The 27,988-nt window shown below is 42.2% G+C and overlaps 2 protein-coding genes and 1 long non-coding RNA gene across 28 annotated transcripts in view; 2 read left to right on the top strand and 1 right to left on the bottom strand.

Moving 5' to 3' along the window:
• The window catches only part of AEBP2 (AE binding protein 2), a 115,144-nt gene that overhangs the window by 86,608 nt on the left and 548 nt on the right, over positions 1–27,988 (top strand). For both annotated transcript variants that reach the window (XR_008473585.2, XM_035255194.3), the window contains one exon: positions 4,449–27,988. This exon is cut by the window's right edge and continues 548 nt beyond it. Coding sequence is in view for 1 of the 2 variants with exons in the window: in XM_035255194.3 (XP_035111085.2) it covers positions 4,449–4,530 (82 nt within the window). In the remaining variant the exon portion in view is untranslated. The remainder of the gene's footprint in view (positions 1–4,448) is intronic.
• LOC144577828 (uncharacterized) lies at positions 53–6,174 on the bottom strand. Its single transcript, XR_013522444.1, has 2 exons — positions 6,060–6,174; positions 53–4,680 (listed from the first exon to the last, which is right to left on the bottom strand). It is a non-coding gene; the product is annotated as an uncharacterized LOC144577828 (long non-coding RNA).
• Positions 26,969–27,988, top strand: part of LOC103795080 (uncharacterized) — a 597,037-nt gene continuing 596,017 nt past the window's right edge. For all 25 annotated transcript variants that reach the window (XM_078338228.1, XM_078338230.1, XM_078338242.1 and 22 more), the window contains exon 1: positions 26,969–27,988. This exon is cut by the window's right edge. The gene's annotated coding sequence lies outside the window, so the exon portion shown is untranslated.

Genomic DNA, 27,988 nt, shown 5'->3' with positions numbered 1-27,988 from the left:
TCTGCCTCCTGGGTTCAAGTGATTCTCCCATCTCAGACTCCCAAGTAGCTGGGATTACGAGTGTGCACCACCATGCCTAGCTAATGTTGGTATTTTTAGTAGAGACAGCATTTCATCATGTTGGCCAGGCTGGTCTCAGACTCCTGTCCTCGTGTGATCCACCACCTCAGCCTCCCAAAGTGCTGAGATTACAGGCCTGAGTCACTGCACCCGGCCAGAAGTCTATCTTTTGATAGAGGGTCTCTCTGCCATATTCATTCTCCAGGTAATGGCAAGTGACCTGGCTGAATGACCCTGCCAGAAATGTATTTGGGTAATTAATGTATTTGCATTTTTGTAGCACTTGTTATACTCCTTATAAAGTTGAAGATCTTCACATGTCTTGGCATAGGGGTTATGTGGGGATTCTTGCTTCTTCCTTTTGAAGATTTGAGTTTTTAGTATTTAGCTATGTGAGTATTTAGCTAGTGGAGAGAAACCATATTGGATTTGTTTTCTGTTCTTCCAGCATTTTCTACCCTTTTCTGCTTTTTTTAAAAAAATGTATTTTTTAGGAAAACACAATGATATTTGTTGGTGATAAAGATATGGTTATAATATCCTTCTGCAGCTTGGAGCGTGCTCTTCTGCCACTCTCCACACCTTTCCTTCCGGATACCTGGCCTTGATCATTCCTTCTTCTGACCTTGGCTTGAGGGTCACTTCTTCAGAACAACCTTCCTTGGTGCCCTGTTGTCTAGGTTAGTCCTCAGTGGTTTAGGTTAATGTCCTGTGGCAGCAAAGTACCCATCATGCTTGTTTCTATCTGTGTCAATGGTCTGAGCTGAAGGGAAAGCCCCACTGGGCAGAAACATACTCAGCATGACTCTTCCCAGGCAGTGTGGAGGATGTCGGGCTTTGGGCCAGCATCCTGGCGTGGTACAGTGAGCATGGCCTCTTCACTGGGCTCTAAGTTCCAGGAAGCCAAGGGCCTATTTCTCTTGTCCTCCCCTCTTCCCTTTCCAGTGTTTATGTTATCTAGCACCCGTTGGCATAAAGCAAACCGAAGTGAACTTGCAAATACATGATAATTTCACTGCTATTCTTCCTTTTATTACGGAGACCTTCGAAACTCGGGTTTCAGTTACCACAATAGCAGATCTTTTTTGACTCATAAGACAAAGCTGGGTATGCGTGTGACCGGGCCGTTTTTCATAAACATGGGATGCGATTTGATCCTTAGCTCCTTGCATGTGGTAAGTTCATTGATGAGGTAATTGGAGCTCAACTCCCTGATCCCTTGAGCGAAGATAATAATGCTGTTGAGAATCTGTTATTAGTTAGTTGCTGTGGGGAGAAAAAGCAGTTGTGTCTAACGGTGTTCGGGTTTTACTAGGGTAGGATATGTTTTGGCGTCACCTGAGAATCTAAAGAACTGGCCTATTTCTAGATAATGGGATCTTCTAGGAATTTGTTCAGCATGGTCTGGGAGCTTATTAGAAAGACAGAATCACAGACGCCGCTTCAGACTTACGGACCCAGAAAACGCTTTGCTTTTGTTTTAGTTTTTGTTCTAGGCAACGTCTCACTCTGTTGCCTAGGCTGGGGTGCAATGGCACAATCATAGCTTGCTTAGCCACAGTCTCCCAGGCTCAGGCGATCCTCCCACCTCAGCCACCTGAGTAGCTGGGACTACAGGCCTGCTCTACCATGGCCAATTTTTAAAAAGTTTTTAGTAGAGGCGAGGTCTTCCAATGTTGCCCAGGCAAACTCCTGGCCTCAACGGCTCCTCCCACCTCGCCTGCAGAATGTGCATTTTAACAGTATCCCCAAGTGATTAATGTGTCACTGCTTTAGTATATTGATTATATCAAAGGCAATTGAGGGTCCCTAAGGAGAACTGTTAGTAAATATTCATTCATTCATTTATTCGTCCACAAAGCAAGTATCTTTTAAGCATTTAATTTTTATTAGGCATGAGTAGGACTGGTCATAATACTAACAAGAATAATACAAGGAGCGTAATATAATGAGCCAGGCATTTTACACAGGATATTATTTCTAATTGTCACGCCAGCCTTGAAAGGAAGACGGCATTAGTCCTATTTCACAGTGAAGTTTCTCGAGGTTAAGTATGAATGCCCCTAACTCAGCAGGTGTAGGAGGGAGCCATGATTTCAGCCCAGTCCCATCTGACATGACCCTTATCTTTCTACCAATTCTGTCCTAAAAACAGAGATAGTTATCTTCAAAGATCTTATACTTTGAACTCCTCGATAAGCACACAGCTCATTTTTGGTGTAGATATGAAAAGGTGAAGAAACGTGGTCTGTTTACTTATGCTCCATGCTAAGGCCTCAAATGGAAAGGGAGTAGAGAGGAGAAAGCAGAACCTTCTACGTTAAAATGTTAACGCTTTTGGGTCCACACCAGATACAATAAATGGAATAAAATACCCATTTGCCTCACAATCTTTTTGTGGAGGAGTAAAAGTTATTTCAAAACACCGCATCTGAAAATCCCTAGAGAACTTTGCATTTCTCAGTGTTTTGCAGAAAATCTTGGGTTTGACCTCAAAATCTCGGTGGCAATGTCAGGTGAAAATCTGGATAGAGAGCAGTGTGATACGTGATATATTCATCTGTGTGACTGTGAGCTGGTGAAAATCAGGATAGAGAGCAGTGTGATACGTGATATATTCATCTGCGTGACTGTGAGCTGGTGAAAATCAGGACACAGAGCAGTGTGATACGTGATATATTCATCTGTGTGACTGTGAGCTGGTGAAAATCAGGATACAGAGCAGTGTGATACGTGATATATTCATCTGTGTGACTGTGAGCTGGTGAAAATCAGGATAGAGAGCAGTGTGATACATGATATAGTCATCTGCGTGACTGTGAGCTGGTGAAAATCAGGATAGAGAGCAGTGTGATACGTGATATATTCATCTGTGTGACTGTGAGCTGGTGAAAATCAGGATAGAGAGCAGTGTGATACGTGATATAGTCATCTGCGTGACTGTGAGCTGGTGAAAATCAGGATAGAGAGCAGTGTGATACGTGATATATTCATCTGTGTGACTGTGAGCTGGTGAAAATCAGGATAGAGAGCAGTGTGATAATGATATATTCATCTGCGTGACTGTGAGCTGGTGAAAATCAGGATAGAGAGCAGTGTGATACGTGATATAGTCATCTGTGTGTGAGCTGGTGAAAATCAGGATAGAGAGCAGTGTGATACGTGATATATTCATCTGTGTGACTGTGAGCTGGTGAAAATCAGGATAGAGAGCAGTGTGATACGTGATATATTCATCTGCGTGACTGTGAGCTGGTGAAAATCAGGATACAGAGCAGTGTGATACGTGATATATTCATCTGCGTGACTGTGAGCTGGTGAAAATCAGGATAGAGAGCAGTGTGATACGTGATATATTCATCTGCGTGACTGTGAGCTGGTGAAAATCAGGATAGAGAGCAGTGTGATACGTGATATAGTCATCTGTGTGTGAGCTGGTGAAAATCAGGATAGAGAGCAGTGTGATACGTGATATATTCATCTGTGTGACTGTGAGCTGGTGAAAATCAGGATAGAGAGCAGTGTGATACGTGATATATTCATCTGCGTGACTGTGAGCTGGTGAAAATCAGGATACAGAGCAGTGTGATACGTGATATATTCATCTGCGTGACTGTGAGCTGGTGAAAATCAGGATACAGAGCAGTGTGATACGTGATATATTCATCTGCGTGACTGTGAGCTGGTGAAAATCAGGATAGAGAGCAGTGTGATACGTGATATATTCATCTGCGTGACTGTGAGCTGGTGAAAATCAGGATACAGAGCAGTGTGATACGTGATATATTCATCTGCGTGACTGTGAGCTGGTGAAAATCAGGATACAGAGCAGTGTGATACGTGATATATTCATCTGCGTGACTGTGAGCTGGTGAAAATCAGGATACAGAGCAGTGTGATACGTGATATATTCATCTGTGTGACTGTGAGCTGGTGAAAATCAGGATAGAGAGCAGTGTGATACGTGATATAGTCATCTGCGTGACTGTGAGCTGGTGAAAATCAGGATAGAGAGCAGTGTGATAATGATATATTCATCTGCGTGACTGTGAGCTGGTGAAAATCAGGATAGAGAGCAGTGTGATACGTGATATAGTCATCTGCGTGACTGTGAGCTGGTGAAAATCAGGATAGAGAGCAGTGTGATACGTGATATATTCATCTGCGTGACTGTGAGCTGGTGAAAATCAGCATAGAGAGCAGTGTGATACGTGATATATTCATCTGCGTGACTGTGAGCTGGTCGCTGATTTCTCTGGCTCTCAGCACCTGTCACTCCCCAGGAGGTAAATAAAGAACACTGCTTTGGATGTAGCTCTGTGAGGCGAGGCAGGAGAACGCTTTTTATTACCAATCACAATTGGTAATAAATTCTGCTTTGTCCTCAGAATGCTGCCTGAGGTCCGGCTCTGTGTCTTCACCTTCTTGTTTGCCTGGAGAGATTCCGGCTACCGGCAACTGATGGAATGAAATGCCTTTGATTGCTGCTCCAGAGTATCGGGACATGCATTTTGCTGGGCAGTAAACACACTGTTCACAGTTATGGTCATTTTTCCAATGTTGCAAGAAAGACCATTTATGATTTTAGCACCAAAAACCCAATGAGATTGTTTTATTAGCCTTATTATAAAAAGACAAAAAAGAAAGAAAAGAGAAAACTATTACAAAGTATCAGCGTGTTCAGGTGAAGGAATAAGATACTTCTAATAGTTTTAAAGCTCAAAGCTAAGGAACTGGGGTATCTAAATGTAGCTTTAGGACTGCCATAGGTCGCATGAGCTTGCTTTCTGTTTGTGAAGGAAAACTTGCCAGTTGAAGAAATGTGGCACACATGCTGTAATATAACAGGAAAGGAAGGCTTTTTGTGCCAAGAAATCATTCACGTGAGCTGAGATCCTTTTAGCAAATCTGGTGGCAAGCTCTTTCTAAAAGCCTGCATGAAGAAGGCGATAATCTGAAATTGTGTTCATGGAGCCACCTTCAGCCTTTCATATGGAGTTTGCAGAGCCCGTCTAAAAGCTCAAATCCAGCCCTTGCCGTTCTGCTTTTGTGCAGCCAAATGGTGCACAAAGACCGCTTCTCTGGCTAATTGGAATAGCTTCCAGGGGGTGGTGATGGTTTTCACATTTATAGCAAGTTCTAGATCTGACTAGAGATGCCGCAGGCCCCCCAAAATGAGCCGTCAGTACTTCAGGGGTGGAGTTAACCAACTAGTGCCTCTCAGAGTAATGTTCGAGTTCAGAACTGCAAGGGCGGACAGTTCACGGGGGGGGCACTCCCTGTAACCTTTGTCCTTTATCACATTTGGCTCCATACGTTTTTCTTAAGTAGTGGCCCCATTTGCAAATCACGTTTTACTTACGATATTTTTATATTGCTGGAAACTCAAAAGCTTTCCGCCTTCAACTCCCTGAGCCTGGGTAAAATTCCACCCTTCTTCATATTTGCAAGTCTGTTTCCTCTTTGAAAGGGAAACACACTGTTTTCATCTCAGCTCTGTGTATTTGACCTTCCATATTACTGATTATTTCAGAAATAAAAAAGGAATTGCTGCCCCTGCATTCTTTTCCCAGTTTGAGTCCTTTCTCAGTTAGTGAGGCCCCTTTGACCTTGACCTCTGGAGAGAATTCAGCAAAGGCAAGAACTGGGCCAAGAATTAAATTGGATCAGACTTCTGAGTAGTGTCCAAAACACTATACTGGGGCTTCTATCATCCTGAATAAGGACCACAAAATGACCCCTACAATTTACTGTCCTCGCCAGCATAAGCATGATAGGAAATATGGGGGATGTTACTACTTTTTTCTTCCTTTTAAATAAGTATAATAATATCACAAAATTACTATAATAATAATTTTGAGGCAGAGTCTCACGCTGCTGCCCAGTCTGGAGTGCAGTCGCACAATCTCTGCTCATTGCAACCGCTGCCTCCTGGGTTCAAGCAATTCTCCTGCCTCAGCCTCCCAAGCAGATGGGTTTACAGGTGTACACTACTGTACCTGGCTAATTTTGGTATTTTTAGTACAGATGGGGTTTCACCATGTTGGCCAGGCTGGTCTTGAACTCGTGACCTTAAATGATCCGTCCACCTCGGCCTCCCAAAGTGCTGGGATTACAGGCTTGAAGCAGCTCACCCCACCCTGCTCTCTTATGAGGACATCACTCTTACTAGATTATGGGCCTATCCTAACTGACTATGACCTCATCTTTTTTTTTTTTTTTTTTTTTTTTTTTTGAGACAGAGTTTGGCTCTTCTTACCCAGGCTGGAGTGCAATGGTGCAATCTCGGCTCACCGCAACCTCCGCCTCCTGGGTTCAGGCAATTCTCCCGCCTCAGCCTCCTGAGTAGCTGGGATTACAGGCACGCGCCATCATGCCCAGCTAATTTTTTGTATTTTTAGTAGAGACGGGGTTTCACCATGTTGACCAGGATGGTCTCAATCTCTTGACCTCGTGATCCACCCGCCTCGGCCTCCCAAAGTGCTGGGATTACAGGTGTGAGCCACCGCGCCCGGCCGGCTATGACCTCATCTTATCTTGATTACTTCTGATTCAAACTAGGAACGCAACATATTGTTTTGGGGGACACACTAGACAGATACCAACTGAGCATCATCTAACTTACTTTGGTATTTTGTTTGGTGGTACCCTATGGAGAAAAGTTTTGGCCCACACTGGTAAGTAATTAAAAATGGGAGGTTGTTTTTTTTTAAAGAATGTTTAACCATGACACTTTGCAATCTCAATTTCAATTTTTTTCAGTTAAATGGATCCAGAAGTCTGAAAGAGCAATATTAGGTAATTTATAGACTGGTGTTAAGTTACTGACAGTGTCTTTGAAAACACTCACCTTCCTTACTGGGGAGTATTCACTTTTGAAAAGGGGTCAATGAATGGACTTCCAAGGAGGCTGAAATCATCGTCTTACTTGGCTGGCGCTGTGTGTTCAAAGCCTGAGTTCTTCAATGGTGACTTATTTTTTGTGCATGTGTGGAGACAAGTTCTCATTTGGTTGCCCAGTCTGGAGGGCAGTGGCACAATCTTGGCTCACTGCAATCTCCGCCTCCCGGGTTCAAGCAATTCTCGTGACTCAGCCTTCCAAATAGCTGGGATTACAGACACACGCCACCACACCCTGCTAATTTTTGTATTTTTGGTAGAGACGGGGTTTCACTATGTTGGCCAGTCTGGTCTGAAACTCCTGGCCTCAAGTGATTAACACACCTCAGCCTCCCAAAATCCCAAAGTGTTGGGATTACAGGCGTGAGTCACCGGTTCCAGCCTCAATGGTGACTTTTGAAAACATCTCGTTAGTGGCATGTTCTGTCAGACGTTCCCTCAGGACTTCAAAAGAGGAATAATAATTTTGTTTTTTGAGTGTAAACTTGGTTTCAGTTGTGTTGCCGACACTTTGCTGCTGTTGTGAGCAGTGATGTGGAAACCACGCACGGCTGAGTGAGCCCATCGCTTAATTAAAAATAGCATCTTAAAAAAAAAACAGAAGTGGGGAGGAAAATAGCGTCTAGGTACTTCACCTGGTACACCTATGTTCTAGAGTTGTTTACTCACTGGAATTTTTTTTTAAACAAAAACGTTATTTATATTTTTATTTGAAATATCTGTACCAGAACCTTGTCTTGAAACTATTAAAAACTTCAATGTTAAAACATACATTCTAGAACTGACTATCCTTATCAGGACAAATGAAGAAGAGAATGAAATAATAGCAATAATAGTGAAACCAAACCTTATGATTTGTAGTTGCTATATAATGAATTTTGCTGTTGTGTGCTGTTTAATATAAACCCTAACCCCAGCTCTGCTTAGCATTAGCTAACTCCTTGTAAAAGCTACCTTCTCTGTCTCCCCACATTCTCAGCAGAGCTCCCAGGCATCTCAAGACTCCTGCTTTTCTTGCTGACCAGTTGCAAGGTCACAGGGCAAGATCACACCCAAAGAATATACAATGGTTTCTCAAAATGCTGTTTTTCAAATGTAACATACATCAGAAAACGTGTTACAAATGAGCTGTTCTTTGTTCTGGCTTCAGGAAACGGAAGCTGCTAAGTCATCCTGGATGTATCGAAAGTACCCCATTTTCTTTCTCCTTTGCTCAGCCTTGGGGTGCTGATCCGCCGAGCTGGTGGCCACCTTAATAAAGTCCTCCTATTTCACCCACTGGTCTTTCCGGTCTCCTGAATATTCTGCCACATAAATAACTCTGAAAGGTGCTAAGTTCACAGGCAATGCCTAAATTAGACAATTGCGAAGTTTTACCAAAAGTCTTAAAATGTTGCAGAGACAACTATTTAGCACAAATACAATGACCATGAGCTTATTTTAGCAATTGCTTTTACCTGAGCAACTCTTTTCACTCCAGAATAGACTTGATTACATTTCAACAAGTTATTCAATGGTATATTAAAATGGAATCTAAACACTTTTTCCCCCAACCAGTTCTATTTTAAATAACACTTCTTTATAGTTCATTTGTGTGGCAAAATATAAAAACAAGCAAAATACAGAGATCAGCAAATCCACATTTTCATCCAGGTGAAGTGAAATTTAAGTTTTATTTATTTTTGGAAAAATTTAATTTTTAAAGAAATTCACCAGATATGTATTTTTTGTGTGTGTTTTTAGTAGAGACAGGCTTTCACCATGTTGATCAGGCTGGTCTCAAATTCCTGACCTCAAATAATGCACCTGCTTCAGCCTCCCAAAGTGCTGAGATTATAAGTGTGAGCCACTGTCCCCAGCAGATACATATTTTGAATGTGTATTTTTGGATTAGATCAGTGATACCAGCCAGTATGATATGGTCTCTCAAGGATATCTGCAGATATGTGGGGGCCATTTTGGTTGCCTCAGTACCTACAAGTACACTCACGCTTAGTTTTCCAGCTCCAAGGATGCTGGGTGACTTATACTTGTCCCACCTTAGATGCCAACAGGGCTTAAACTTTATCAGAAAATAAGAGTAATTATGTTTTTGTAAATGCCTGTTTATTGAACATAGCTCAAACTTTCATAAGCTCTTTTTGATAGAATAAAGAGCTTTCATTTTCACATTTAAATTTTGTTCACATAAAATTTTTGTCGATAACACTAAGTATTTCAATTAGGCAGGAACATCTGAGTTCCCTACTTTTGAGCTTACAGTGTTTTGTTTGAAAATCACGTAATTTGGCAGGACTATGGAACTGCTGTGTAAGATTTCACCTCATGAAATACAAGTTGAGCCGTTTCAGTCACACTAAGAATGAAACTGGGTGACAGATCATTCTCACTGTACTTTCTTGGCTTCCAAAGGTTTTCTGTGAAACTTCACAGGGACTTGCTCTCATATCATATGCTTTTGTTAGAGCAGTGCCAGAGTAACAATGCCAGAGTAACAATGCCAGACTGGCACTTTTCATCAGGAGGTGCAGTTGTGTTTTATTTATCATCATATTCCCTCATTAAGTTTAATTTTTAAACCGGTGATTAATTTCTGCTGATTATATCACTAGAAAAAAATTTAAAAATCTAAACAAAAAGTGTCCAAGGCTTACGATAAGCCTTAATCTTAAAGAATTATCATGTCATGTGTTACTTGTCTGCTTGTTGCTGTACAGCCTTCTTAGGCTTTCTGACAAGAGCCGGTGCGAAGCAGAAGCACTCGAACCTCATCTGGCATTTGATGAATTTGATTAATGCGGGCTGTGGTAAGTCGACTCCCCTGCGTAATTTTATGATAGAGGCCATGTGCAAGTCCAGAAAAAGTGTCACGCAGAATTACTACCTACTCAATACTTAACTATATGCTAGAGATGGCTAAAGCAGCTATATTTCTGCACAAACATGAAGAAGGTGGCATGGAAATTAACATGGTGGTGGTCTGCACAGTGTTCAAAGTTGGCGTTTTTAATGACACTTAAAAAATAGTTAAAATATATAATGGCTGATTTCTGACCAGACTAAACTCTCAGCCTGTCTAATGTTAGCTTGATCTAATCAATTTCATCCTTTTCCTCAGTCCAGTCTTGTAATTGCTATGTCAGTTTCAGTTTGCGGCAATACTAGTGCAAATATGGCTCCTTCTTAAGATTTTTCTTCTTTTCCCTCATGTGGGTCCTGGTTCTAAATTCCCAAGGGCTGACATGATTGACATTTGCCATAGCTGAGGAGGGAGCACTTCGTTTTTGTGGTCTTTCCTTGCCATGGTTCATTGGGCAGTGAATGGCAAGTCTGCCTGTGTTTCTGTGCTTCACCCGAAACACCTCAGCAGAAATGATAACCTTCGACTTTAGCTGTGTCCTTTTTTACTTATGTCGGGAGGCCTGTGCCATACCTTTGATTAAAAAACCTTTTTTTTTTTTTCTGAGACAGGCTGTTGCTTTGTCACCTGGCTGAAATGTAGTGCTGCAGCTCACTGCAGTCCCACGTAGCTGGCACTTACAGGGAGGTGCCACCATGCCTGGCTAATTTTTGAATTTTTTGTTGAAACAGGGTCTTGCTGGCCGGGCATGGTGGTTCATGCCTGTAATCCCAGCACTTTGGGAGGCTGAAGCGGGTGGAGCACGAGGTTAGAAGCCTGGTCAACATGGTGAAATCACATCTCCACTAAAAATATGAAAGAAAACAAATCAGCTGGGCATGGTGGTGTGCACCTGTAATCCCACCTGCTCCGGAAGCTGATGCAGAATTGCTTAAACCCGAGAGGTGGAGGTTGCAGTGAGCCAAGGTCATGCCACTGGACTCCAGCCTGGGTGACAGAGCAAGACTCTGCCTCAAAAAAAAAAAAACCTCAATAAAACAAAAAATCAGGGTCTTGCTGTGTTGCCCAGGCTGGTGGTCTCAAATTCCTGGGCTCAAGCAATTATCCTGCCTCAGCCTCCCAAAGTGTTAGGATTACAGGTGCGAGCCACTGGACCTGGCCTAAAAATTTTTTTAATTTTAATTTTTGTGGGTACATGGTAGGTACATATGTATGGGGTGCATGACATAGTTCGATATAGGTATACAATACATAATAATCACATAATTTACATAATTATTATGTAAATGTAGTATATATCACCTCAATACATTTATCGTTTGTGTTACAAGCAATCCAGTTATTCTCTTTAGTTATTTTACATGTACAATTAAATTATTGACTGTAGTTACTGTGTTGTGCTCCTAGGCACTAGATCTTACTCATTTTTTCTGTTTTCTGTACCTGCTAACCATTCCCGCTTCCTCCCCAGTCTTTCCCCACTACCCTTCCAGCCGCTGGTGACCATTATTTACTCTGTGTCTCCGTGAGTTCCATTGTTTTAATTTTTGTCTTCAACAAATAAGCGAGAAGGCAAAGTTTGTCTTTCTGTGCCTGGCTTATTTCACTTGACATAATGGCCTCCAGTTCCGTCCATACTGTTGCAAATGACAGCATCTCGTTCTTATTTTATGGCAGAATAGTACACCATTGTGTATAAGTACCATATTTCCTTTTTTTTTTTTTTTTTAGAGATGGAGTTTCACTCTTGTTACCCAGGCTGGAGTGCAATGGCGTGATCACCGCAACCTCCGCCTCCTGGGTTCAGGCAATTCTCCTGCCTCAGCCTCCTGAGTAGCTGGGATTACAGGCACGCACCACCATGCCCAGATAATTTTTGTGTATTTTTAGTAGAGACGGGGTTTCACTATGTTGACCGGGATGGTCTCGATCTCTTGACCTCGTGATCCACCCACCTCGGCCTCCCAAAGTGCTGGGATTACAGGTGTGAGCCACCGCGCCCGGCCCATATTTTCTTTATCCATTCGTCGGTTCACAGACACTTGGGTTGCTTCCAAATCTTGTGCATAGTGCTGCAGTAAACATGCAAATCCAGGCATCTCTTTAATGTACTGATTTCCCTTTTTTTTTCCTTGAGACAGCAACTTGCTCCGCTGCCCAGGCTGGAGTGCAGTGGTGTGATCGTGGCTCACTCCGGCCTCAACCTTCTGGGCTCAAGCGATCCTCTTGCTTCAGCCTCCCAAGTAGATGGGATTACAGGTGCACACCACCACACACAGCTAATTTTTTGTATGTTTGTGGAGATGAGGTTTCTCCATGTAGCTTGGGCTGGTCTCAAACTCCCGAGCTCAAGCAATTCTCCTGCCTCAGTCTCCTGCAGCGCTGGTGTTACAGCTGTGAGTCACTGCGCCTGATTTCGACTTCCTTTCCTTTGGATGTACAAGCAGCAGTGGGATTGCTGGATCATATGGGAGCTCTGTTTTTAGTTTTTTGAGGAGCCTCCGAACTGTTTTCCACAGTAATTGTACGAATTTACCTTCCCACCACCTGCATGCAAGGGCTCTCATTTCTCCACATCTTTACCAGCATTTGCTATTGCCTGCCTTTTGGATAAAAGCCATTTTAACTGGAGTGAGATGATTCTCATTGTAGTTTTGAGATGCATTTCTCTGATGATCCGTGATGTTGAGCACTTTTTCATAAACCTGTATGCCCTTTGTATGTTTTTTTTTTTTTTTTTGAGAAACGTTGACTCGGATATTTTGCCTATTTTTAGTCAGATTATTAGATTTTTTCTTATAGAGTTGTTAGAGCTCCTTATATATTCTGGTTATTAATCCCTTGTCACATGGGTAGTTTGCAAATATTTTCTCCTATTCTGTGGGTTGTCTCTTCACTTTTTGTTCATTGTTTCATTTGCTGTGCAGAAGCTTTTTAACTTGATGTGATCCCATTTCCCCATTTCTGCTTTGGTTTCCTGTACTTGTGACGTATTCAGGAAATCTTTGCCCGAACTGATGATGTCCTGGAGAGTTTCCCAATGTTATTTCTCTCTTTTTATTATTATTATACATCATAGTATTTAAAATATTTTCTTTTAGTAGTTTCATCGTTTGAGATCTTAGATTTTCATCTTTAATCCATTTTGATTTGATTTTTGTATATGGAGAAAGATAGGGGTCTATTTTCATTCTTCTGCATGTAGAAATCCAGTTTTCCCTGCACCATTTTTGAGGAGACTGTTCTTTCCCTAGTGTATGTTCTTGGCAACTTTATAAAAAATGAGTTCCCCGTAGATACATGGATTTGTTTTGGGGTTCTCTGTTCTGTTTTGGTTCCTATCGCTTCTGTAGAAGTCAAGTAATATGATTCTTCCAGTTTTACTCTTTTTGCTTAAAGTTTTCTGGGTATTTTGTGATTCCACATAAATTTTAGAATTGTTTTACCTTCTTTTTTCTCTTTTTGAGACAGGGTCTCACTCTGTCACCCAGGCTGGAGTGCAGTGACATGATCTCAGCTCACTGCAACCTCTGTCCCCTGGGCTTACGTGATCCACCCGCCTATGTCACCATAGCCAGATCATTTTTGTGTTTTTTTAAAATTTGAGATGGGGTTTTACCATGCTTCCCAGGTTGAAATTCAGGATTGTTTTTTCTTTTTCGGGGAAGAATGTCATTGGTATTTTGATAGGCATTACAGTGAGTCTGTAGACTGCTTGGATAGAATGGACTTTTAACAATATTGATTCTTCTAATCTATGAACATGGAATATCTTTCCATTATTTGATGTCCTCTTCAATTTCTTGCATCGGTGTTTTATACTTTTCATTATAGAGATCTTTCATTTTTCGGTTGATTCCTAAGTATTTAATTTTATTTGTGGCAATTGTAAATGGGATTACTTTCTTGATTTCTTTTTCAGATTTCACTGTTGGCATATAGAAGTGCTACTGATTTTGGTATGTTGATTTTGTTTCCTGTAACTTTGTTGAACTGATTTAATAGTTTTTTGGTGGAGTCTTTAGTGTTTTCCAAGTATAAAGTCATATCATCTGCAAACAAGGGTAATTTGACTTCTCCAATTTGGATGATCTTTATTTATTTCTCTTGTCTGATATCTCCAGTGCTATGCTGAATAACAGCGGTGAAAGGGGGCATCTTTGTCATGTTCCGTATCTTAGAGAAAAGACTTTCAGTCTTTCCCCATTCAGTATGATACGAGCTGTGGGTCTGTCATAGATGGCTTTTATTAGGCTGAATATGTTCCTTCTATATCCAGTTATTTGAGGGGTTTATTATTAAGGTTGTTGAATTTTATCAAATAGTTTTTCAACATCAATTGAAAGTATCATGGTTTTTGTCTTTCAGTCTGTTGATATGATGTATCCCATTGACTGATTTGTGTACATCGAACTATCCTTGAATCTCTGGAGTAAATCGCACTTGTTCATGATGAATGGTCTTTTCAGTGTGTTTTGTTGATTTCAGTATTTTGTTGAGAATTTTCACATCAGTGTTTATCAGGGATACTGACCTACAGTTTTCTTTTAAAATGTGTCATTGTCTGGTTTTGGGATCAGGGTATTACTGACCTTGTAGAATGAGCTTGGAAGTATTCCCTTCTCCTTTATTTTGTGGAATAGTTTGAGTAGGGTTGATGTTAGTTCTTCTTCCTCTTCTCTTTTTTTGACTCCCTTTCCTGTCCCCCACCAATTCCCCTGCCTACTCCGATGTTAATTCTTCTTTAAATGTTTGATAAAATTCAGCAGTGAAGGCATCAGGTCCTGGTCTTTTCTTTGCTAGGAGACCTTTTGTTATGAATGGCTTCAGTCCCATCACTTGTTAAGGTTTGTTTAGGTTTTGGGTTTCCTCATGGTTTAATCTTGGTAGGTTGTAAGTATCTAGGAATTTACAGTTCTTTTCTAGGTTTTCCAATTATTTATTTTTAATTATTTATTAAATTTTTTTCGTTCCAGAGGTTCTTGGGGAACTGGTGGTATTTGATTACATGAATAAATTAATTAGTGGTTATTTGTGAGATTTTGGTGCACTTATCACCTGAGCAGTATACACTGAACCCAATATTGGTTATTTGTGAGATTTGGTGCACCCATCACCTGAGCAGTATACACTGAACCCAATATTGGTTATTTGTGAGACGTTGGTGCACCCATCACCTGAGCAGTATACACTGAACCCAATATTGGTTATTTGTGAGACGTTGGTGCACCCATCACCTGAGCAGTATACACTGAACCCAATATTGGTTATTTGTGAGATTTTGGTGCACCCATCACCTGAGCAGTATACACTGAACCCAATATTGGTTATTTGTGAGACGCTGGTGCATCCATCACCTGAGCAGTATACACTGAACCCAATATTGGTTATTTGTGAGACTTTGGTGTACCCATCACCTGAGCAGTATACACTGAACCCAATATTGGTTATTTGTGAGACGTTGGTGCATTCATCACCTGAGCAGTATACACTGAACCCAATATTGGTTATTTGTGAGATTTTGGTGCACCCATCACCCGAGCAGTATACACTGAACCCAATATTGGTTATTTGTGAGATTTTGGTGCATCCATCACCTGAGCGGTATACACTGAACCCAATATTGGTTATTTGTGAGACGTTGGTGCACCCATCACCTGAGCAGTATACACTGAACCCAATATTGGTTATTTGTGAGACTTTGGTGCACCCATCATCTGAGCGGTATACACTGAACCCAATATTGGTTATTTGTGAGATTTGGTGCATCCATCATCTGAGAGGTATACACTGAACCCAATATTGGTTATTTGTGAGATTTGGTGCACCCATCATCTGAGAGGTATACACTGAACCCAATATTGGTTATTTGTGAGACGCTGGTGCACCCATCACCTGAGCAGTATACACTGAACCCAATATTGGTTATTTGTGAGATTTGGCGCACCCATCACCTGAGCAGTATACACTGAACCCAATATTGGTTATTTGTGAGACTTTGGTGCACCCATCACCTGAGCAGTATACACTGAACCCAATATTGGTTATTTGTGAGACTTTGGTGCACCCATCACCTGAGCAGTATACACTGAACCCAATATTGGTTATTTGTGAGACGTTGGTGCACCCATCACCTGAGCAGTATACACTGAACCCAATATTGGTTATTTGTGAGATTTGGTGCATCCATCACCTGAGCAGTATACACTGAACCCAATATTGGTTATTTGTGAGACTTTGGTGCACCCATCACCTGAGCAGTATACACTGAACCCAATATTGGTTATTTGTGAGACGTTGGTGCACCCATCACCTGAGCAGTATACACTGAACCCAATATTGGTTATTTGTGAGATTTGGTGCATCCATCACCTGAGCAGTATACACTGAACCCAATATTGGTTATTTGTGAGACTTTGGTGCACCCATCATCTGAGCGGTATACACTGAACCCAATATTGGTTATTTGTGAGATTTGGTGCATCCATCACCTGAGCAGTATACACTGAACCCAATATTGGTTATTTGTGAGATTTGGTGCACCCATCACCTGAGCAGTATACACTGAACCCAATATTGGTTATTTGTGAGACTTTGGTGCACCCATCACCTGAGCAGTATACACTGAACCCAATATTGGTTATTTGTGAGACTTTGGTGCACCCATCACCTGAGCAGTATACACTGAACCCAATATTGGTTATTTGTGAGACGTTGGTGCACCCATCACCTGAGCAGTATACACTGAACCCAATATTGGTTATTTGTGAGACGTTGGTGCACCCATCACCTGAGCAGTATACACTGAACCCAATATTGGTTATTTGTGAGACGTTGGTGCACCCATCACCCGAGCAGTATACACTGAACCCAATATTGGTTATTTGTGAGACGTTGGTGCACCCATCACCTGAGCAGTATACACTGAACCCAATATTGGTTATTTGTGAGACGTTGGTGCACCCATCACCTGAGCAGTATACACTGAACCCAATTTGTAGTCTTTGATTCCTCGCCCACTTTCCACCCTTTACTCCTGAGTCCCCAAAGTCCATTGTGTCATTCTTACGCCTTTGCATCCTCATAGCTTAGCTCACACTTAAGAGTGAGAACGTACAATGTTTGGTTTTCCGTTCCTGAGTTACTTCACTTAGAAAAATAGTCTCCAATCTATCCAGGTAGCTGTGAATGCCACTAATTCATTCCTTTTTATGGCTGAGTAGTATTCCATTGTATATATATACCACAGTTTCTTTATCCATGATAAAAATGTGTGTTTAATCTCAGCACTTTGGGAGGCCGAGGCTGGCGGATCACGAGGTCAAGAGATTGAGACTAGCCTGGCCAACATAGTGAAACCCCGTCTCTATTAAAACACAAAAATTAGCTGGGTGTGGTGGCGGGCCCCTGTAGTCCCAGCTACATGGGAGATTGAGTTAGGAGAATTGCTTGAAGCCGGGAGGCAGAGGTTACAGTGAGCTGAGATTGCACCACTGCACTCCAGCCTGGCGCCTGGCAAAAGAGCAAGACACTGTCTCAAAAAAAAAAAAAAAAAAAAAAGAAAGAAAGAAATGACGTGTGCTTGCATCTGAGTAGCATTCTCAACTTGATTTCATTTTGAGATCCCTATTTCATTTTGAACTGTCACTGTCCCATTTAGTCTAAGCTTTTGAAAATCTTTGTAGACTTCCTGTATATCAAATTTTGATCTGCTGCTTTAGATAAAAACCACAGCTCAGGTATCTCATCAGCAGGAAATTATCTCCCTAGGAAAGAAACTTACTGGCACTTTTGGGACCAGATGCCTATTCCTTGGCCAATTATTGTAATTAAGGGATCAGGTACTTTGCCCAACTTGAGTCCCATAACCTCCTCTGTAGTCCAAGGCATGGGACTCTTGATTGACAAGCACTATAGATACACATGAAGTGTAGGAGGAAGGTACAATTTAAAAAATAAAATGGATACAGGGAAGTAAAATAATAAATGTACATCATTTTAAGCATGGCCCTTGGGCGCAGGCCATTCTTGGTGGCATAACAACTGGATTTCTGCTTACAGTTGCATAAATTGTTCACCATAAAAGAACACCCTGCCTAGTCAGTGAATGGGGCTGATGTCCAGCCTGTGCCTTGCATATTAAACCATCGTGTGCCTATAATCCTCCCAGAGGTGTTTCTTTAACTGATACCCACAAATGTCCCATAGGAGCCTGAATGAAGACCCTCAGAGACCTCTCTTCTGTAGTAGGTTAGTGTATGGTGTAATATAAGAGTTTGGGCTGGGCACGGTGGCTCACGCCTGTAATCCTAGCACTTTGGGAGGCCGAGGCGGGTGGATCACGAGGTCAAGAGATCGAGACCATCCTGGTCAACGAGGTGAAACCCCATCTCTACTAAAAATACAAAAATTAGCTGGGCATGGTGGCGCGTGCCTGTAATCCCAGCTACTCAGGAGGCTGAGGCAGGAGAATTGCCTGAACCCAGGAGGCGGAGGTTGCGGTGAGCCGAGATCGTGCCATTGCACTCCAAAAAAAAAAAAAAATGAGTTTGATTAGCCCTGAATGAAGACCCTCTGAGACCTCTTTTCTGTAGTAGGTCAGTGTTTGGTGTAATATAAGAATTTGATTTTATTCTTTTGTGTATGTGTATGTTTATCCATTTTCCCAAGACCATTTATGGAGGAAACAGTCTTTTCCTCATTTATTGAGGCACTCTCAATAGATTTGAGGTTTATTGTTGGCACCCTCAATGTGATTTTAGTCTTCTTAAATTTGCTAAGAGTTGTTTTGTGGCCTCCTGTGTAATCTATCCTGGAGAATGTTGCAATGTGCCCTTGCAAAGAATGTGTATTAAGTGGAATGTTCTGTATATGTCTGTTAGATTGAGTTGGTCTACAGTGTTGGTCGTGTCTGTTGTTTCTTCACTGATTTTTTTTTTTTTTGGTGTGGATAATATATCCAGTGTTGAAAGTGAGGTATTGAAGTTCCCTTCTGTTATTGTATTGCTGCCTATGTCTCCCTTCAGTTCTGGTGATATTTGTTTAATATATTTCAGTGTTGTGATGTTCGGTGCATATATATTTATAGCTATTATATCCTCTTGATGAAATGATGCCTTTATAGTTATATAATGATATTCTGTGTCTCTTGTAACAGTGCTTCACTTAAAGTCTATTTTGTCTAATACAAATATAGCCACCCCTACTCTTTTTGGGTTACCATTTGTATGGAATATCTTTTTCATTTCTCACTTTCCGTCTATATGTGTCCCCTCGAAGTTAAAGTAAGTTTCTTGTAGGCAGCCTAGAGTATATTTTTTTCAATCCATTCAGCCAATTTTCCGACTTTTCTAGTCCTTTCAATCTATGACTGTCTTCCTTTGTGATTGGATAATTTTTTGGTAGTGTCTATGCATTTATTCTTTTTTCTTTATCTTTTCTGTATCTATTACAGGCTTTTTCTTTGTGATTTCCATGAGGCTTACATAAAACACAGTTTTTTTTAACTTTTATTTTAGGTTTACAGGTACATGTGCAGGTTTTTTATATAGGTAAACTCATGTCACAGGGTACAGATTATTTTATCACTCCAGTACTCAGCCTAGTACCCAATAGTTTTTTTTGTTCTTCTCCCTCCTACTGCCCTTCACTCTCAAATAGGCTCCAGTATCTTTTGTTCCACCCTTTGTGTCCAGGTATTTTAGTCATTTAGCTCCCACTTATAAGTGAGAACATACGGTATTTAGTTTTCTGTTTCTGTGTTAGTTTGGACGATGACCTCCAGCTCCATCCATGTTCTTGTGAAGGACATAATCTCATTCATTTTTATGGCTCTGTAGTATTCTGTGGTGTATAGGTACCACATTTTCACATTTTCTTTATCCAGTCTACCATCGATGGGCATGTAGGTTGGTTCCATGTCTTTGCTATTGTGAATACTGCTGCAGTAAACCTGCATGTGCCTGTGTCTTTATGATAGAATGATTTATATTCCTTTGGGTATATACCCAGCAATGGGATTTCTGGGTCAAATGATATTTCGGTTTTTAGCTCTTTGAGGAATCACCACAATGCTTTCCACAATGGTCAAACTAATTTACACTCCCACCAACGGTGTATAAGCATTTCTTTTTCTCTGCAACCTCGCCAGCATCTGTTATTTTTTAACTTTTTAGTAATAGCCATTCTGACTGGTGTGAGACTATCTCATTGTGGTTTTGATTTGCATTTCTCTAAGAATTGAACTCTTTTTCATATGCTTGTTTGCCAAGAGTTCAAGATATTGAACTCTTTTTCATATGCTTGTTTGCCACATTTATGTCCTCTTTTGAAAAGTGTCTGTTCACATCCTTTGCTCACTGTGTAATATGGTTGTTTTTTCTTATAAATTTACGTTCCTCACACATGCTGAACACCAGACCTTTGCCAAATGCATAGTTTTCAAATATTTTCTGTCATTCTGCCCGTCGTCCGTTTGCTCTATTGATTGTTTCTTTTGCTATGCAGAAGTTCTTAAATTTAATTAGGTCCCATTCGTCAATTTTTGTTTACATTACAATTGGCTTTGGCATCTTCATCATGAAATCTTTGCCAGGGCCTATGTCCAGAATGGTATTTCCTACGTTACCTTACAGCATTTTTGTAGTTTTATGTTTTATGTCTAAATCTTTATCTAGAATTGATTTTTGTATATGGTGTAAGAAAGGGGCCCAGTTTCAATCTTCTGCATATGGTTAGCCTGTTGTCCAAGCACCATTTACTGAATATGGAGTCCTTTCCCCATTGCTTCATTTTGTCAGCTTTGTCAAAGATCAGATGGTTGTAGGTGTGCAACATTATTTCTGGGCTATTTTGCCCCTTTGGGCTATGTGTCTGTTTTTGTGGCAGTACCATGTAGTTTTGATTACTATAGTTTGTGGTATAGTTTGAAGCCAGGTAGCATAATGCCTTCAGCCTGGTTTCTTTTTGCTTAGAATTGCCTTGGCTATTCAGGCTCTTTTTTTTTTTTTTTTTTTTTTTTTTTGGTTCCATATGAATTTAAATTTTTTTTCTAGTTCTGTGAAGAATATCATTTACAGTTTGATAAGTATAACGTTTTGGCTATGGACAGTATGGCCATTTTTAATGATACTTATTCTCCTATCCATGAGCATGGGACGTTTTTCCATTTGTTAGTGTCATCTCTGATTTCTTTCAACAGTGTCTTGTAATTCTTATTGTAGAGATCTTTCAACTCCCTCTTTAGCTGTACTCCTAGGTAATCTTTTCGTGGCTATTGTGAATGGAATTGTTTTCTTACGTTAGTCGTTGTTAGTGTAAAGAAGTACTACTGATTTTTCTACATTGGTTTTCTATCCTGAAACTTTGCAGAAGTTGTTTATGAGACCAAGGAACTTTTGGACAGAGACTATGGGTTTTTTTTTTAGGTATAGAATCATTTGACTGCAAACAGAGATAGTTTGACTTCCTATCCAAATAGGAGGTTTTCCTGTCTTCCTATTTGAATGTCTTTTATTTCTTTCATGATTGTTCTGGGTACCACTTCCAGTACAACATTGAATAGAAGTGATGAGAGTGAGCATCCTTGTCTCATTTCAGTTCTCAAGGGGAATGCTTTCAGCTTTTTCCCATTCAGTAAAATATTGGTTGTGGATTTGTTACAGATGGCTCCTAGTACTCTGAAGTATGTTCCTTTAATGCCTAGTTTGTTGAGGGGTTTGAACATGAAAATATGATGAATTTTATTGAAAGTTTTTTCTGCATCTATTAAGATGACCATGTGGTTTTTGCCTTTAGTTCTGGTTATGCGATAAATCACATTTATTGATTTATGCATGTCGAAGCAACCTTGCCTCCCAGAGATAAAGCCTACTTGACTGTGGTGGGTTAGCTTTTTGATGGACTGCTGCATTTGGTTTGCTAGTATTCTGTTGAGGATTTTTGTGTCTGTATTCATCAAAAATATGGACCTGAAGTTTTCTTTTTTTATGTCTTTGCCAGATTTTGGTATCATGCTGGCCTCATAGAATGAGTTAAAGAGGAGTCCTTCCTCCTCAATGTTTTGGAATAGTTTCAGTAGAAATGGTACCAGCTCTTCTTTATACATCTGGTAGAATTCAGCTATGAATCTCTCTGGTCCAGTGCTTTTTCTGATTGGTAGGCTTTTTATTATTGATTCAATTTTGGAACACATTATTGGTCTATTGAGGGATTCAGTTTCTTCCAGGTTCGATCATCAGTTTCTTCTGGTTCAATCTTGGGAGGCTGTATGCTTCCAGGAATTCATCCATTTCTTCTAGGTTTTTACATTTTTATAATTTTTTTAGTTTTTCTATTTCTGTGGGGTCAGTGATAGTGTTCCCTTTGTCATTTCTGGTTGTGTTTATCTGAAGAAGTATCTTATTTTCTTTATTAGTCTATCTAATCATCTGTCAATTTGATTTATTCTTCCAAAGAGCAAACTCCTGAATTCGATCATCTTGTATGTTTTTTTCGCATATCAATTCCCTTCAGTTCAGCTCCGATTTGGTTATTTCTTTTCTTCCGCTAGCTTTTGGGATTTGTTTGGTTTTGTTTTTCTAGTTCCTCTAGATATGATCTTAGGATTTTAATATGAGATGTTTCTAATGTTTTGCTGTGTGTTTAGCACTATAAACTTTTCTCTTAACATGGCTCTAGCTGTGTCCCAGATAATCTGGTATGTTGTATTTTTGTTCTCATTAGTTTCACAGTGTTTCTTGATTTTTACCTTAATTTCATTGTTTATCTAAAAGTCAATCAAGAATAGGTTGTTTAATTTACATGTAATTATATAGTTTTGACCAATTTTCTTAGTATTAATTTCTATTTTTATTGCACTGTGGTCTGAGAGTGTGTTGGTATGATTTTAAAATTTTGCTGATTACTTTATGACCAATTGTGTAGTCAATTTTAGAGTATATGCCACATGTGGATGAGAAGAATGTATATTCTGTTGCTTTTGGGTGGTGAGTTTTGTAGATGTGTGTTAGGCTCCTTTGGTCAAGTGTCCAGTGGAGGTCCCAGACATCTTTTTAGCCTTCTGCTTCAATAATCTGTCTAACACTATCAGTGGGGTGTCGAAGCCTCTCACTATTACCTAATCTCTTCATAGGTCTCTAAGAACTTGTTTTGTGATTCTGGGTGCTCCTGAGCTGGGTGCATGTATGTTTAGGATAGTTAGTTCTCATTATGGAATTGAACCCTGTACCATTATGTAATGCTCTTTTTTGATCATTATTGGTTTAAAGTCTGTTTCATCTGAAATTAGAACAGCAACCCCTGCTTTTTTTCTATTTTTGTTTGCTTGGCTGATTTATCTCCATCCTTTTACCTTAAGCTTATGGTGTCATTGCATATGAGATGGGCCTCTTAAAGACGGCATCGAGTTGGGTTTTGCTTCTTTATCCAACTTGCCACTCTGTGTCTTTTAACTGGGGCATTTAGCCATTCACATTCAAGTTAATATTGACATGTGTAGATCTGATGCTGCTACCTTACTGTTAGCTGGTTATTATGCAGACTTGGTTGTAAGGTTGCTTTGGTTGCCTTATAGTGTCAATAGTCTATATACTTAAGGGTGTTTTTGTAGTGGCTGGTAAAGGTCTTTGGTTTTTAGATTTAGCACCTTCTTAGGTAGCTCTTGTAAGGCAAATCTGGTGGTAATGAATTCCCTTAACATTTGCTTCTCTGGAAAGTATCTTATTTCTCCCTCACTCATGAAACTTAATTTGTCTGTTTATGAAATTCTTAGTTGTAATTTCTTTTTTTAAGGAGTGCTGAATACAGACCCCCGATCTCTTCTGGCTTGTAGAGATTCTGCAGAAAGATCCATCGTTAACCCAGTGTGTTTCCCTTTGCAGGTGACCCACCTCTTCTCTCTGGGTGCCTTAATAATTTTTCTTCCATGTTTACCTTGGATAATCTAATGATTATGTGCTTGGAGATGGTCATTTCTCTGCATTTCCTGAATTTGAATGTTGGCCTCTCTTCCTGAGGCTGGGAAATTCTCCTGGATGATATCCTCAGGTACATTTTCCAAGTTGTTTTTCTCTTCTTCTCTTTCAGGGATGCCAGTGAGTCATAGATTTTTTCTCTTTACATAATCCCATATTTCTCATCGGTTTTGTTTATTTTCCTTTCTACGTTTTTTTTTTTTTCCTGACAGTTATTTTTGAGAACTAATCTTCAAGCTCTGAGATTCTTTCCTGAGGTTGGTGTGTTCTGCTGTTAATACTTGTGATTGTATTATAAGATTCCTGTAATGTGTTTTTCAGCTCTATTAAATCAGTTTGTTTTTTTCTTATCATAGCATTTCATCTTTCAGCTCCTGGATTGTTTTACTTATAATCCTTAGATTCCTTGAATTGGGTTTTGATTTTCTCCTAAGTCTTGATGATATTCAGTCCTATTCATATTCTGAATTCTGTCTGTGTCATTTCAGCCATTTCAATCTGTTTATGAACCCTTGCTGGGGAACCAGTGCGATCATTTGGAGGAAGGACATTTTTTTTTTTTTTTTGAGACAGAGTTTCGCTCTTGTTACCCAGGCTGGAGTGCAATGGCACGATCTCGGCTCACCGCAACCTCCGCCTCCTGGGTTCAGGCAATTCTCCTGCCTCAGCCTCCTGAGTAGCTGGGATTACAGGCACGCGCCACCATGCCCAGCTAATTTTTTGTATTTTTAGTAGAGACGGGGTTTCACCATGTTGACCAGGATGGTCTTGATCTCTTGACCTCATGATCCACCCCACCCACCTCGGCCTCCCAAAGTGCTGGGATTACAGGCTTGAGCCACCACGCCCGGCCGCCAGGACACACTGTTTGTGAGTTGTTCTTGCACTGATTCTTTCTGATCCGGGCTGATGTTCCTTTGTCTGTGTTGTAATTTGAATACACTCAGTTGACTTCTTTTCCGGATGTTTTCAGAGGGCCGAGGCTTTGTGCAGGGTCTTTGTTTGTATTAATAGCTGAAGTCCTGTCTGATTCCACAGGAGGCTCTATTAGGAAAACATTTTTGGTGTTGAAGTTTGGGCTCTGATGCAGCAGATGGCGCTTGAATGTCATGTCCAATTAGGTAGCCCTTGCTCAGCCTTCTGCGTCCTCGGTGTATCTCCCTGTGCTTGCAGCCGCGCTCCCTCCCAGCGCTCCCGATGTCGCGCTCCCCCGCTCCTCCAGTGAAGCCGCGGAGCTCAGCTCGCCACTCCTGAGATCTGAACCGGGCTCAGGCTTTCCGTTCCCTCGGCAGCCTGGAGGAAGCGGGGGAGGGGACCGTGGCGCTGGCTGTGGAGAGGTCCTTCCCCTTGTCTCTCGGGGATCCACCCCAGAAGGCCGAGCCGCTGCGGCTCAGCGGGACTGGCCCGGGGCGAGGTGGCTGCCTGTGGGCCTGAGCCCGGGGGCCGGCCTGGTAACAAGCAGGGGCCCGGTTCTCGCAGCAGAGACTGGTGTCTTGTCCTCGGGTGGGCGCGGTGCGCTGGAGTGCGGGTGGAGCACTCAGGTTCTGTTCCTGTCCCAGTCGGAGGTGGCAAGGGCCGGGCGGCCGCTGGCGGAGAGGGGCTTCCGGTTGCCGCTGGGAGAGGGGCTTCCGGTTGCCGCTGGCGGAGAGGGGCTTCCGGTTGCCGCTGGCGGAGAGGGGCTTCCGGTTGCCGCTGGCGGAGAGGGGCTTCCGGTTGCCGCTGGCGGAGAGGGGCTTCCGGTTGCCGCTGGCGGAGAGGGGCTTCCGGTTGCCGCTGGAGCTCCACGCCGGGGACGCGCAGAGCTGCGCTGCTGGGAATGTTCGGCAGGGGGCGCTGCGCTGCTGGCCGGAGCCCGCCCTGATCGGGGAAGTGGGGGCCGGGGGCGCACAGGAAAGGAGCCTGGGCCCCTCTCTCAACGGTGACTGCGGCGGGCTGGAGGCGCCAAATTCCCAGGCCTTGTTCCTTCCCCACTCCAAGGGCAGCAAGGGCAGAACTGATGCAGTGGCTGCGACAGGGCGGCTGTCGGTTGCCTTTGGGACCCCTCCCTGGCGAAACTCAGCGCCCCCAGCACAATGGCTGTGCCCAGCGGGGTCCCGAGCTGCGGCCAGGCCTGGTGAAGAGTGGGGGCGGGGGCTCTCAGGGAGGAGAGGCTGGGCTTCTCTCTGCGTGGTGGCTGCCATGCCTCCAGGTTCCAGAGTAGCGACCAGGCCCTTCGTTCCTTCCCTAGCCCCGGGCAGTGAGGGCGGCAGCTGCAATGGCACAGGGGCTGCGGGTTGGCTCTGGGATTTCCTCTCCAGAGAGACACAGAGCTGCCACCTTTCAGGCTGGTTGTGCTGGGGACCCAGGTTGGGAGGCCCTGCCCAGTGAGGAGGAGCCAGGGCGGTCGCCCGCCTGGAAAACAGTCTGGCAGCTTTTCCATGAAGCCTGCTGTCCTGGGGTCTGCTTCCCTCTGGAACCTGGGGCGCAACCGGAGTGAGGACGGCAGAGCAGCAAACATCGTGGCCTGCCTGCATCCTCTGGGATCTGTGGCCCAGGGACGTGCAGAGGGCTGTCCCCAGCTCAAGAGCCGAGGCAGGGCTGACTGTCCTGGGGGTCCCAGGCCAGTGGGTCTCGCCCAGTGAGGTGCAGTGGCGCCAGGCTCAAACTCCCGGGCTCACGCAATTCTCCTGCCTCGGCCTCTCTAAGTGCTGGGATTACAGGCATGAGCCATTGTGCACCCTACCTTTTTTTCCTTATTTTTTCTTCCAAACAGGATATTGAGAGTCAAAAGAAAGGACCTGAAATAATCTAGGCACATTACACTATAGCTATATAATGAGCAAGAAACTTGAGGAAGAGTGAGATTGCCTCATCTGTGGCCTTGGGGAGAGGAGAGGAGGACATCTGGGTTATGGGATGTAGAGTATTACTTACAGGAGATTAGAGTTACGGGGTGATAAGCCCTCTCTCTGCTGGAGGAGGGAGGTGGAGAGAAGCCAGGTGGGTGTCAGGAGCCTGATGCGCTTCACTGGTGTCTGTCTTGAGGCTGCAAATGGGAGCCAAGCTGAAGCTTACAGAGAATTCATCAGCCACCAAGGATGGACTTGTCCCATGTATGGATGGTGGCAGTGGGTCACCTGCCCGCACACCGACACTGAGGAACCCTATCAAAATTATCCAGTCTGTACATTTCAAGGGTTCAGTTACTTCTCTTCCTGTTTTCCCCTCCTCTCTCCAAAAGCAAAGAAAGGGTAATCTTAAGGTTCAGAAGAGTGATTTGTTTTACCCCATGTAGTAAGCAGTTTTCTCACCCCCAACTAATAAACCATCTATTCTTTTCCCATTAAGCAGTTTGTATCACATAAAAATTTTTCATTTGGAAATGAGTCTGTCTCTGGCAGATTCACCATTTATAATAGGAGGCCCTGAACTTTTCCACACTTTCCGTGAAAGCTAAAGTTCATCAGCATAGAAAGAAAAGAAAGAGCTGTGGAACATATCCATACTGTCAATGACCTAATCAGGGGTAGGCAGTGCAGCAACCAGAAGACTTATCCACTGAACGTATGTAGGTTTTTAGTATCTAGTAGATTACACATACGGGACTTTGTAAATTTGAAGGGAGAAGGTTGGAGAATATGGCAAAGTAGGATCATATCCATACTAGTCAGTTAGGAAAAACAAGCTGGGAAAAAATGAGAACAGAATGGATGAATTACATAGGAATTTCTGAAATACTTCAAGAATGCCATGAATTAAATAGGATTTTATGAACTTGCCTGGGAAGCTAATGATTGTTTCTATGAGAAAACATATTTCAGTTTTCAACCGAGGATATCTGGGACATACCTCTCTTTGTCACAATTCCAGAAGAATTCCCAGGAATTTAACTTTCCCTTTCCTCTGGTCTCAGAAGAAGAAACTATACCCTCTTTAAGTTGAGGCTCCATAGAGAGAAATAGGAACAAACTTACCTAAAACACATGGTGGGTCGGAATGTTGATTTTTCTCCCCATGGAGAAAGGGAATTTTACGCCAATGAACGTAGGGTCTCTGATGGAAAGTCATAGCCATCCATATCTGTATAGAATTTTTAAAAAGCTTGGAAAGAGTGGGAACAGAGCCCAGAGCCAAGGGCTTGCTGGAAAAGCCGGACCGGACTTCCCTCCTGCATGTGAGTCTTGACTTCTTCCTGTGCTGGTCAGGGCTGCAAATG

This window comes from Callithrix jacchus, chromosome 9 (assembly GCF_049354715.1).
Source record: "Callithrix jacchus isolate 240 chromosome 9, calJac240_pri, whole genome shotgun sequence".
Classification (NCBI taxonomy): Eukaryota; Metazoa; Chordata; class Mammalia; order Primates; family Cebidae; genus Callithrix; species Callithrix jacchus.
Note: the sequence above shows the minus strand (reverse complement) of the source record. Positions and strands in the feature narration are given on the sequence as shown.